Below are 13,679 nucleotides of genomic sequence, written 5' to 3' on the forward strand. Positions count from 1 at the left end.
CCAGCAGCTCCTTCAGCTCCCAGTGGTCGCCATGGCAGTGGGAGCTGCCGAGACATCTAGGCAGGAAGTGCTTTATCCCCAGTATCCTGGTAACTGGACCTACTGGGCGGGCCCTCAGGTGGAGCTCTGGTCAGGCCCATAGCCCTGGCTCCAGACTGAAGTCCTTTGGGTGCCCCCATACTGTCTTAGAGATGACATCCCTTACCAGGGAGAGACCGTGTGCAAGACGCAGGGGTGTGAATGCCCTTAGCAGTCTCTGAAGTCTCCACTAACAATGACCTCTACCCATGTGGCTCTTTGCCTTCCTCCCAGCCTTCCAATTCTTTTCTTCTGTCTCTGGTTTCCCATTAGTCACATTTATGCAGGTATAACTTACATTCCCCTTCGGAATGTTTTTAAGTTAGAAAAAAATTATTTAGACTTAACCTATTTTGTGTATGTGTTTTTGTATGCATGCCTGCATGCATGTACCACACAGTACATGTGTGTGGAGGTCAGAGGACAGCTTGTGGGGGCCAGTTCTCTCCTTTTACTGTGTAGTCCTGCAGACTGAACTCAGGTTGTCAGGCTAGGTGACAAGGCACTGTTTTCAAGTTTTGACAAATCCTTAATTACCACAACCAAGATACAGACCATTTCCAACACCCCTTTGGTGACCCTTTAAAATTGTGAGACCAAAGATAGTCTTTAGCCACTGGGAAGTGGTGTCCCACACGTTTAAATCCCTGCACTTGGGAGGCAGAGGCAGGTAGATCTCTGCGAGGCCAGCTTGGTCTACAAAGTGAGTTCCAGGACAGCCAGGGCCACACAGAGAAACCTTAGCCTCCACCTTCCTACTCTCTAAATAGCTAGGCTGGATGGATTATGGGTGGGGATTTTATGCATGTATGTCCACTGGCAAGAACTAACCACAAAACACTTCCGCGGCCACATCTTTGCGCAAAGGCCACCACAACCTTACACAGTAACCCTCCCACAGGGCCAGCCACCCAGCAACTGTGTGTTTAGTCTTGGACTCAGGCCACCCGCGTTATTGATCCTTGTAGCCAAGGATTACTGTTTCAATTCATGCAATCCATTTCACCTCTAGAAACTTCCTCCGGCTTCAGGCGTCCTTGAGCAGCTCCTAGTTTGCTGCTGCATGCATACATGCGTATCCCCCCCCACCCCATGCAATGTTACTCGGTAGCTCCCCAAATCCCTTTCATCTCTGTCACTCAGATCCATATGATCAGCTCCAGTTGTCCCCCACCCACGGCTGTTTCCTACCCATCTTTTCCACGATGTCCCGTTAATGGGCTCGGACTCAGCATGATCCAGGGTGTGTGTGTGTGTGCACAATTATTTCCCTTAGTGCTGAGGTGGGTGCCGCCGTTTGGGAGTTTGGGGTTTCGGCAGTTGGTTGACTCGCTCACTCACCTGCTGTTGTTGTGGCAATCTGGGGAGACCCTGAGTAAAGCTAGCGTCCTCAGGTGAGCCAAAGTTCTCATTTCTCTAGTCAACTCCACGGGAAGAACTGCAGGGCTAGCTGGTGAATGCGTGCTCAACTCTATAAGAAAGTGCACAGGTCTTTTCGTGTTTTCCAATGTATACTTGCTTTGCGCTGTCTTTTTTGGGGGGTGGGGGTGGGGGGAGGGCTGAGCCTTCTAGATCTGTAACAGGCTAGAAGGACCTGCTTGTCGTTTCTCCCTAATCAGTGTCCCTGCTACTCCCTCCCCCTCATGTACGCAGGGACTCACAAATGCTAAGTGCTCACCACTGAGCTGTAATCCCAGCTTTGTCAGCAACAATGGCTGCCGTTCGCTGACCTATATTTGGCTTGCTCATTCTCTCCTCTCTGTGTCTTCTGTGTTTTATGTTCTCACGGTTAACTTTTTTTTTTCTTCCACCTCTCTGGTTATCCTTTACCTGATGTTTTGTTTTTAATTCTATTCCTCATTCTTTTTCATTCTCTCATGTTGCCTCTCTTGTCTTCTCTCCAGGAGCCTCCCCTAGAACCCTCCAAGCGTAGTGTCAGAAAGATGCTTAAGCTGTTTGTCCTGCCTTCTGCAGGCCTATTTCTGGATGGGCCCTCCATACAGCTCACAGCTGACCCATTTTGCCCCAAGATAAACACTTTTCTTTTGTTAGCCCCACTGTTTCCATTTGTAAACGGGAAATGGCGCATCCCGCGACTCAGCAGGGTCCTTGTGACTTCGTGATTATTGTGGTTTTCACAACACTTGGTTGTTGTTGAGGCAGGGTTTTGTATGCGGCCCAGATGGTCTTGATTCCTGATGTTACAGAATTAATATGCCTTCCCTGTGAGAAGCTACTCCACCACTTAGCAATCAACGATGGAAAAATCCTTTAATAACAGCGCACGACTGGGTTCCGGTTAAGGCACAAAAGGGAACCAGCCTTGAACAGAAATCCCTTTCAATTTACACGGCTTCGTTGCTCTTTGAGCAATAGACATGTTTTACAGAGACTGAGCTTCTAAGGTTTGGCTGTTGACCAAATGGGAAGACAGTTTCCAATATAAAATTATTGCCAGAGTTACCACGAGACAGACCATAGCTGCTCTTCCTGGACAGCTGTTTCCCAGGGTCCTGCTTGGCTGGCAGAATTACACCTTTCCTGATGGGAGGCAAAGGTTTAATTGGAGGCATCAGCCAGGGTCATCTCTACGCTGCCTGGCAGAGGCACACTGCTTTAGCTAAAATGTACCTTTGTATAACTTTTTTTTTTTTGAGACAGGATTTTTCTGTGTAGCCTTGGCTGTCCTGGACTCACTTTGTAGACTAGGCTGGCCTCAAACTCACAGCAATCTGCCTGCCTCCTGGGTGCTGGGATTAAAGGCGTATGCCACCGTGCCTAGCTAACTTACTATTTTTTTTAAAGCAAGTTTGTTTCTTTCATTTCCTCCTTCAGTGTTCTTGGTTCAGCCTGAGAGGTGCTTGGGTTAGAGGTAGCAGCTGCCACTGTGCCCATCTTAAATGCCATAACACTTTAAAAGCCATTTCAGTACCCAGCATAAGCAAGCGGTATTCACAGAGCGTATTCAAGCATGGGCTATTTTTTGAGGACTTACGTCCTACAGAACACATTGTAGATGGTGGCACCTACAGCCAGACTTGAAGGAAAGACACGCAGGGCTGGAGCCTGAAGCTCTGAGAATTGCCCTTTCCTGTCCTGCTCTGTTTTGCTGTCCTTCTCCCTGACTCGGAGTCAGGTGGCCCATCCCATGTACCTGAGATTGAGGCTCAAAAAACAAAAACCAAGCAAGCAAAAAAGCAAGTCCATAACAGTATTTTGCTACTGTTATGAGTCATAATGTAATTATCTGTGTTTTCCTGATAGTGTTAGGTGACCCTTGTGAAAGGGTCATTAGACCCCATAGAGGTCCAGACTATTGGGAGCAAGCAAAAGAAACTTCTTCCAGGGCTGGAGAGATGGCTCAGTGGTTAAGAGCACTGTCTGCTCTTCCAAAGAACCTGGGTTCAGTTCTTAGACCCTACATGGCAGCTCACACCTGTCTGTAAATCTAGTTCTAAGGGATCTGACACCTTTGCACTAATGTACATAAAATAAAAGTAAATAAAAAGAAACTTATTCTAAGTGCTACCATTTCGTGTTCAGACTTCATTTAATCATAAGGAGAAACTAAGTTCAAGGGCCCAGGCCCCAGGGAAGCTGAGGACTTCCCAAGAGCTGAACAGCTTCTGTTGTAAGGAGACAGTTGTCTGAGTCCAGACATCTCTAGGATAACTTTTAAGGAGACAGTTGTCTGAGTTCAGGCATCTCAAGGACAAGTCTTCTGTCTTGCTGGCAGGGTCAAACTAAGTTCATGTTCCCAGGCCCAAGAACCTATTCACGTCCTGACTAATGGAAACTCCCCTGCTCAATCCCTTAGGTCAGATATGATTGGACAATGCTACAGCCCACCCCGCCCTGTCTCCCCATCCTTTAACTATGCTGCACAACTCCCTTCAAGGTCAAGGTCGTAGCTCAGCTCCCATCTGTGCTGGGGCCTCGATTGGCCAGTAGCAGCCAGATTACAATACATTTTTGTCATCTGCATTGGCCTGGTGTTTGAGTTATGTTGGATGTAAGAGGAACCCCACAACACAGAGCAGCAGGTTGAGAACAAAACTATAGCAGGGGTAGATATCATTAATGACTAGAAGAGGGCATAAGGGGGATCTCTGGAAACTTCCACCTTCTTGTATCTGGATGCGAAGGGTTCTGATCTCCCACTGGCTGAGTTGTCAGGACATTTGGAAGGCTGAGCCTACTGTTGGCCCCAGGACACACCCTAGCCCTCTTCAGTCAGTCGATTTGCATGCTCTTTTGTGGTCCAGAGGTTTCCCCATCCCTGTACCACAAGCGCCCAGAGCCCAGCCCAGCAGAAGAACTCAAAGCCAACCTTCTTGCTTCTGGCCATGGCCTGTTTGGTTTGCCTGTTTCTCCTTATGATGGGAGCCTTCTCAGCAGGTAAGACACACATCTGGGAGTGAGGGGTGCGTGGGGCGGGGGGTTGGCACTAGCTCAAGAAAACCAAGGCAAAGGAGCAAATCACAAATCAATAGGTTAAGTGGAGGGGATCCTAGGAGAGGCATGGAGATAGCATGGGGACCTGGCTCCAGGCAGCTCTATCGGGGACTAGGGGCAAGCCACTTTCTGTGTTAGACCTTGGTTCCTCAATTTGAGGGTCTCCTTAGACTGTGATCTCTTGGTGTCTCTGAAGAAAGGACAACTGTTCACCGTTGTCTCTTACAGAGGAAACTATTACAGGTGGTCTCGTACTCCATACATCCTTTGAGACGAGCCTCTCAAGTAGCCAGCACCCTGAAACTCAAGACAGTGGTTATGCACCCTGGGAGGTTGGGGGTGCGGGGAGGGCAGCCACAGTTTGAATGAGCTATTAGGTTTGAGGGGTGAAGGGTCCACAGAGAAGTAGGGAGTAGGTACTAGGGGGACCTAGAAGGTTCCAGTTGCATGCTTGAATACTAGGCAGGACAGGAATGCTAATTTGGGGGCCACTTACTCCAAAGCCTTCATTCACAGATGATAATGGAGTTGTAGAGAGAGCGTATGAAGTCTTAGAACCACGTTCTCCATGCTCCATCCAGGGCCAACCCCATCCCACTGCGCTATGCAAAGTTTGGGAGTGAGAGTCTCCTTGGGGGATCTGACAAAATATCCACAGCAAAGTAGAGCAGAAATGGGGTCCAGGCTAGCCCTCAGCGGGTCTGTATCTCTCAGTCTTTCAGCCAACCCTGACGGAGCCTGATGCGTTGCTGGTCTTCCCAGGCCAAGTAGCTCAACTTAGCTGTGCAGTCAATTCCCAGCATGCCTCTGTCAGAGACACTGGTGTATCCTGGTATCGGCAGCAGCCAGGCAATGCTCCGAATCTTCTCTACTACCACTCAGAAGAGGGGCACTATCGGCCAGAGGACATTCCTGACAGATTCTCAGCTAGCATGGACACGGCCCACAATGCCTGTGTGCTGACCATCAGCCCCGTGCAGCCGGAGGATGACGCCGATTACTTCTGCTCCATCAGCTTATAACTTTGAACCCTAGGGCTGGGGTCTGTCCGTCTCCGACTTCTGCCCTCTTGTCCTTGGCTCTCTTCTTTTTCCTCTAAGTCCTTCCTCTGCAAAAGGAGTTAATAACATTCCACATGCCAACCACCACGGTCATGATGACCCATGAGATACTGGGTGAAAAAGTGACAAATCAGAGGGCACGGGGGGGGGGGGGGTGGGGGGATAGGGGTGGGTGGGGTGGGTGGGGTGGGTGGGGTGGGGTTGGTTGAGATTCTGGCAGCTGCTGTCTAAAGAGGAAACACCTGAGACCCTTAGGGAACGTGACCTTGTCGCTGTCCCCAAGAGATTTAGCTTTGCGCTTGACCTTCCAGTGACTCGAAGCACTAAAGGCAGAGAGAAAGAGAAAAAAGGAACTAACATTTGCCACCTCCTCATCTCTGCATGGCTGATTGTGGTCCAACGTTTATGGTTCTCCGGTGGCTGGTCCCTACCGAGTATATGCTCATGGCTTGGAGAGGGGCAGGCCCCTGCTTCTCCCCTGAAGTCTCTGGACAAGTTCCCATGCTCCTTGATGGTAAGAGGCCGGTGTTCTAGGAAGTGCCCTGAAGGCCAGGCATGAGGGTGTTGAAAGCAGGTAGCAGATTCTGTAGCACCCCTCCCCCTCAGAGACAGTAACCACGCCCAAGGTAGTCATGGGCCAAGGGATGGCACGATTGTCTGTAGGGCAAATCTTGCTGTTAGAAGCTGAACTGAGTGGGACAGGAACCTTCAGAAACATCCCTGATAGCTGGGCGTGGCAGCGTATGCCTTTTCATCCCAATACTCAGAAGGCAGTGGCAGGCGAACCCGCTGTGAGTTAAGTAAGGCCAGCCTGGTGTGCAGAGGGAGTTCCAGCCAGCCAAGGATAGATACCCAGTGGGGGTTCCAGATCAGCGATAGAGTATTTGCCTAGTATAAACTGTGGTGGTCCTAGGCTCAGCCCCCAGGACAACAAAAGTAAAGACACGCATAACCTCTCCCCCCAAGGCCACATCTAGTTCCTTCCCTCGTGTCCCCTGAAGAAGTACCTCAGTTTCTGGAGCTGAGCACCCAGATGACGCGTTTCAGGGATCCAGAGACCCAGCTCGCACACTTGACTTATCTTCTGGTCCAGTTCATCTGGCTGTGGTCTTATGTGAGCAGTGGTGAAGGGCAGCTGGGGAGGGGGGTGAGGGGACAGGGGTGGCCATGGTTACCTTTCTTTAGTGACATCCCACCACCAGCAGCCTGACTCAGCATTAAGAATATAGAGATGAGACTCCATGAGGCCTAGAGTGTTCCCAAAAGTACCCGTGTGTGTGTGTGTGTGTGTGTGTGTGTGTGTTGGGGATGGAGCTGGGGTGAGGGGGTGCTGGGTCGGGGTGGGGGGGGACATGCCTGGGGAGGAGTTCTCCAGGCCCTTGGGGAGCCTGATGCAGTGGTGGCCCCGCCCCAGCCCAGATGCGTCACCTTGATCCTCCCAGACCCAACCTGTAGCTCAGTTGGCTTATTGTGCGGGTGCAACAATTGGCGCACAAAGACTGTGGGGAGCCTTGTCGCTGCCTGGTTTGAGGATTTGTGGCTACTCACGGGCCTCCAGCTAGGAAACCCTTACTTCTCTGAGCGTTTGTCCTTTGCCCAGGCTTTGGTAGGGGCATAGATTCTGGAGAGAGGTGGGAAGTTGGGGTTCTATATTTTTGGATTTTCAGTGTAGAAATATTTAACACACTGTTGGGGGGCATATAAAGGACTCCTTGATCATCTCACTCTCCTTATTTTTCAAACTCCCTCATTAAATGTGGTAGCTGTTACTAAACAGGTCGTTATGACCAGCGGTGTACTGATGGGTTTAACAACCAACTCAGAGCAGTCACAGGATGTGGGTAGCCCTAAGCACGTGAGAGGCTGAGTCAGGAGGATTGCCAACTGGCTGCAAAAGGCAATCGACACCGGCAGGGGATGTGTTACTGTTTTTAATCCCAGCAATAGGTAGGCAGATGCAGAAAGATTTTTGTGATTTTTGAAGCCATCCTGGTCTAAATAGTAAGCTCCATGTCTGGCCTGCAAGCACACATGAAGGCAGAATACTGTATAAATAATAAATAAATATTTAAAAATAAAAAATAAAAAAGCAGTTGGGCGGCGGTAGTGCAGGGCTTTAATCCCAGCACTAGGGAGGCAGAGGCAAGCAGATCTCTGAATTCGAGGCCAGCTTGGTCTACAAAGTGAGTTCCAGGACAACTAAGGCTACCTAGAGAAACCTTGTCTCGAAAAACCACAAAAGAAACACAATAAAAAGGCAAGCTTGGGCTTTCTGTGGTTATTTACGGGTAGACAGCGACACCTAGTGGGGGAGATGAGTACATTTCAGACCGGGTCTTAGAATGTGGCAGAAGAAACAGGAACTGCACACCTCGAGGGTGTTTCTCTCTTTAAACCTGCCCGTCCTTTCTAGGCAAGACTCAATGCTTGCTGAGAGCCTATGGGTCTCCCTCAGTGTTAGTTCGGAGTGATTTGGCTTCAGGGGTTACAGTAAGAAGTTATCTCCTGGAGCAATATTGCCACCTGGCGGCTCCCATGCATATCACACATTTTGATCAAGTCTATGGCTTTCCCTTGGTGCTGTGGTGGACAGGGTGGCAAACAAATCATCCAGATACTGCAGAACACGAGCATGATGAAGATCAGGAATTTCTCCTCATCGAAGGTGTTAGGTAGTTTCCTACCGAAGAAAGCCACGTTGAAGCTCCTAGGGCCTGAGAGACCAGGTATCTAGAACATGGGAGAAGGCAGTGACTTGAGACCTTGTTGCACAGAAAGGTAATGTAGCCACATTGAGGATGTACAGCAGTGTCAACAAAAGAAGATATTCCAGACTGGAGAGATGGCTCAGAGGTTAAGAGTACCGTCTGTTCTTCCAAAGGTCCTGAGTTCAATTCCCAGCAACCACATGGTGACTCACAACCATCTACAATGAGATCTGATGCCCTCTTCTGGCCTGCAGGCACACATGTGGGGCAGAATACTGTATAAATACTAAATAAACTAAAAATCTTTAGTTTCTCTGTGTAACAGCTCAGGCTGTCCTGGAACTGGATCTGTAGACCAGTCTGGCCTTGAACTCACAGAGATCCGCCTGCCTCTGCCTCCCAAGTGCTAGGATTAAGGCCTGGGGAAGAAGATGTTCTTAGATTCCAGGGAGGGTAAGTCAGACCACCACACAGGTGGGAATGGAGAGTGTAGGTTCTCCCGACATCTGCACGCACCTCAGTTTTCTTCTGGAACCAATAAGCTTGAAAGCCAGAATCACGGGGAGGGTTTGGCCAATGCACTGCAAATAACCAAAGAAAGCAGAATTCCCCAAGATGTGCCCTGAAGGACACGGGTGATGACGTCAGGATGTCCAGTGTAACCAAGGAGGGGAGAAAACAAAATGTGAGGGCGAAGGGCAGAGTGTGGCTGGGAGTCCTGTCACTGCCTTAATAACTGGAGTGCTTTTGTGTGCCACAAATACGCTAAGACCGGGACCTGTCACCGGAGAGCAGGACAAGGCCATGCAATTTTGACCCACCCCCAAGGGACCTCCAGAAACCAGGAACGCCACACACTTTCTGGCAGCGGCTTTGCTCTAAATCAGCATATAATCCTCTGGATATTTGCACGATCATTGATGTCTGAAGTACAGAACAAGCTGATCATGAGGACTTGCCAGGCAGCCATTTTTAAAAAAAAAGATTTATTGGTTTATTATTATGTATACAGTGCTCTTCCTGCATGTACACCTGCACACCAGAAGAGGGCATCAGATCACATTATAGATGGCTGCGAGCCACCATGTGGTTGGCTGGAAATTGAACTCAGGACCTCTGGAAGAACAGGCAGTGCTCTTAACCTCTGAGCCATCTGTCCAGCCTGCCAGATAACCATTTTAACAGGGGGCTGAAAAGACTTCTTGGGGGAAAATAAGGATATTTGCCCTCTTACAGCAATAACTATTAAGTTGTTGTGTTGCAATTTTCCCCCATAGATTTTTTTTCTCATACAACATATCCTGATCACAGTTGGCCCTCCCCCCTCCACTCTTCTCCCAGTTCCTCCCCTCCTCCCTCCCTAGCTGGATCCACTCCCTTTCTGTGGGAGAGGCTGTTTCACCACAGACTTGCTGGTGTTCTGGCTTTTACAATCATAATATTTCTTTCAGCGGTAAACGTGGTTTGTTGCAGTACTTTTTTTTTTTTTTTAATACAAAGACCAATTTCTCCAAGCTACAACCCAGCTGGCAAACCAGACAGAAACAGGCCTCAGTCTAGAGACATGGATGCAGCCAAGGAGAAGTGTTTTAAAAGTTCCAAATAGAATCCTGCAGCAGAAATGACTGTGTCGCCGGGTGTGGTGGCGCACGCCTTTAATCCCAGTACTCGGGAGGCAGAGGCAGGAGGATCGCTGTGAGTTCGAGGCCAGCCTGGTCTACAAAGTGAATCCAGGACAGCCAAGGCTACACAGAGAAACCCTGTCCCCTGTCTCGAAAACCAAAAAAAAAAAAAAAAAAAAAAAAAAAAAAAGAAAAGAAACAAGAAATGACTGTGTCCACCCAGAATTCAAGAAACATGAAGCAGCTGGGCGTGGTGGCGCATGCCTTTAATCCCAGCACTCTGGAGGCAGAGGCAGGTAGATTGCTGTGAGTTTGAGGCCAGCCTGGTATACAAAGAGTCCAGGATGGTCAAGATAACAGAGAAACCCTGACACAAACAAACAAAATCAAGAAACATGAAACAACGAGTCGTTTCATCAATGGGAGAAACACTAAGACCAGCTGGGGTGAGAAGCAGATCTCGTACTTCCTCAGAGTCAGTCTAGATGTTTCTATGATTACTATTTAGGTAAAGACCCTTGCCGTTTGGGCAGTCCTGCTGTTGCAGTCCCTGGCTGATGTCTACAGGCCTTGACTAAACAAGTATTGTGTCACTGTACATATTAAATCCACGTGTACATCATGCGATGGGGAACCCTGGTTGTCAGCTTGACCAGATCTGGAATCAACTAAAACCCACACAGCTGGGCACGCCTGTGGGGGATTATTCCCCATTGCCTCATCGGGGAGACCCACCCTAAATCTGGATCTTTTGATGGGGAAGACTGGCCCTACACTCAAGTCACAACTTTTGCTGGCAGTCTTTTTGCTGGTTCCTGGTTTGCTGGCAGGACATGAAAACAGGAAGCTTTTGTTCTTCACCAGTTTGCCTTTCTCTGTCCTTGACACATTCATCCATCCTGCTGCTGAGGTCTTCCTTAGCTGGCATTAGTACCTACTTCTTTGGGATTCCAACACCCAAGAGCAGGGGAGACATCTAGCCTTGTGGACTGAGCATCTATCAGGCTCTTGGAACTTCCACTGGGAGAAAGCCATTGTCTGACTAGACAGCCCATAGCTTGTAAGAGACTCTGATGCATCCCCTTTAAACACGTATATAGATATGTTCTATATGCTCTGCTCCTCTGGACAGCCCTGACTCATAAAATAAGTCTGTTTCGGGCTGGAGAGATGGCTCAGAGGTTAAGAGCGCTGCCTGCTCTTCCAAAGGTCCTGAGTTCAATTCCCAGCAACCACATGGTGGCTCACAAGCATCTGTAATGAGATCTGGTGCCCTCTTCTGGTATGCATACAGGCAAAGCACTATGTATATATGATAAATAAGAAAAAAAAATAAGTCTGTTTCTGGTCCTTAGCACTTTTTCAAAGGAGGTCGGAGCTTTTTATTACTGTGGGCCTATGACTGAGGCAAAGACTTGAAATGTTGGCTTTCGTCAGCTTGATACACGTTAGAGTTATCTTGGGATCTTCATCTTCCTTGGTGGCTAAGAGTGACCTTGAATTTCTGATCCTTCTGCCTCCACTTCTGGAGTTCTCTGGGATTATGCTTGTGTGCCAAGAGATCAAGTTTATGAGGTGCTGGGTATTGTGTTTTGTTTGTTTGTTTGTTGTTTTTTTGGGGGGGCTTTTTTGTTTTCTGAGACAGGGTTTCTCTGTGAAACCTTGGCTGTCCTAGACTCGCTTTATAGACCACGGTGGTCTCGAACTCACAGAGATCCACCTGCCTCTGCCTCCTGAGTGCTGGGATTAAAGGCGTGCGCCACCACTGCCCAGCTGGTGCTGGGGATTGCATCCAGGTCTTTGTGTACACTGAGCAAGCACTCTGCTGACGTGTCTGCCACCTAGTAAGGTTGCTGGGCAGCGTTGAGCTAACTGGGACCATAGAATTCTGCCCAGGTTTCTGATTGGCTTTAAGAAAGAAAAGACACCCCACCCTTGCATTGGCACAGGAGACAATGTCCAGAACAGAACACCAACAGCTTAGGCTTTAAGATTAACAATTAATAAATGGGACCTTATGAAACTAAAAAGTTTCTGTAAGGCAAAGGACGCTGTCAACAGAACAAAACAGCAGCCTACAGACTGGAAGAAGATCTTCACCAACCCTACATCTGATGGAGGGACAATATCCAAAATATATAAAGAAACCAAGAAAGAAATTAAACACCAACAAACTAAATAATCAATTAAAAATGGGGGTACAGAGCTAAACAGAGAATTCTCAACGGAGAAATACTGAATGGCCAAGAAACTCTTAAAGAAATGTTCAACATCCGTAGTCAGCAGGGAAGTGCAAATCAATATGACTCTGAGATTCCATCTTACACCTACCAGAATGGCTAAGATAAAAACTCAAGTGATAGCACATGCTGGCGAGGATGTGTAGAAAGAGGAACACATTTCCATTGCTGGTAGGAATACAGATTTATACAACTACTTTGGAAATTAATCTGGTGCTTTCTTAGAAAATTGGGAATAGTTCTACCTCAAGACTCAAATATAGCAACTCCTGGGCATATATTTAAAAGATGCTCCACCACACAACAAGGCCATTTGCTCAACTATGTTCATAGCAGCTTTATTTGTAATAGCCAGAATCTGGAAATAACCTAGCTGTCCCTCCAATGAAGAATGGATAAAGAAATTGTGGTCCATTTACACAATGGACTACGATTCAGCTATCAAAAACAAGGAAATCTTGAAATTTGCAGGCAAATGGATGGAACTAGAAACGGTCATCCTGAATGAGTTAGCCCAGACCCAGAAAGACATGCATGGTATATACTCACTTATAAGTGGATATTAGCCACATAATACAGGATAACCACACTACAATCCACAGACCTTAAGAAGCTAAATAACAAGGAGGACCCTAGGGAGGATGCTTACTTCTCATTCAGAAGGGCAAATAGAATAGACACGGGAAGCAGCTGAAGAGAGGGAACATGGCGGGAGCCTACCACAGAGGTCCTCTGAAAGACTCCACCCAGCAGGGGATCGAAGCAGAAGCTGAGCACAGGTAGAGCACAGGGAGTCTTACGGAAGAGTTAGGGCATAAAAGAACCTGGAGGAGACAGGAGCTCCACAGGGAGACCAATGGGGACGGCAAATCTGGGTGGGGTGGGGGTGCTACAGAGAACGATGCGCCAAGGACCATGCACAGTGAGGACCTACATCCTCTGCTCAGATGCAGTAGATAGGCAGCACAGTCTCCTTGTGGGTCCCAGAATATGGAGAAGAGGGGCTACCTCTGACATGGACTTTGCTACCTATTCATTGATCACTTCCCCCTGGTAGGTCGGCTTTGCCAGGCCACAGAGGAAGAGGATGCAGGTGGTCCAGATGAGACTTGATAGGCTGAGGTCAGGTGATAGGGGAGCAGGGCTCCCCCTTTCTAACGACTAGGGGAGGCGGGAGGAAGGAGAAAGGTTGGGACAGGGAGGGGCCTAAAATCGGGATATAAAGTGAACAAATTAAAAATCAAAATAAACAAACAAATAGAAAGAAAGAGAGAAAGAAAGAAAGAAAGGAGAAAGCCCTAGGCTGGGAATGGTGGAGCATGCCTTTATCCCAGCATTCAGGAGGCAGAGGCAGGTGGATCTCTGCGAGTTCAAGGCCAGCCTAATCTACAAAGAGAGTCCAGGACAGCCAGGGCTGTTACACAGAGAAACTCTGTCCTGAAAAACCACCACCACCACCACCACCACCACCACCCACAAACCAAACAAAAACCAAAAAAAAAAACCAAAAACTTC

The 13,679-nt window shown here is 48.4% G+C and overlaps 1 protein-coding gene and 1 long non-coding RNA gene across 2 annotated transcripts in view; one reads left to right on the plus strand and one right to left on the minus strand.

The window, feature by feature from the left end:
* Positions 1-13,679, minus strand: part of LOC311581130 — a 174,294-nt gene that overhangs the window by 109,760 nt on the left and 50,855 nt on the right. The gene's annotated exons all lie outside the window — the stretch shown is intronic.
* On the plus strand, positions 3,985-5,568 carry VPREB3 (V-set pre-B cell surrogate light chain 3; the record flags this gene model as incomplete). Its single annotated transcript, XM_084753151.1, is given in 3 exon segments — positions 3,985-4,476; positions 5,248-5,546; positions 5,548-5,568. Coding segments are annotated over 3 exon segments (372 nt in total). The 5' UTR covers positions 3,985-4,424.

This window comes from Acomys minous (genome assembly GCF_964271855.1).
Source record: "Acomys minous genome assembly, chromosome: 13".
Lineage (NCBI taxonomy): Eukaryota > Metazoa > Chordata > Mammalia > Rodentia > Muridae > Acomys > Acomys minous.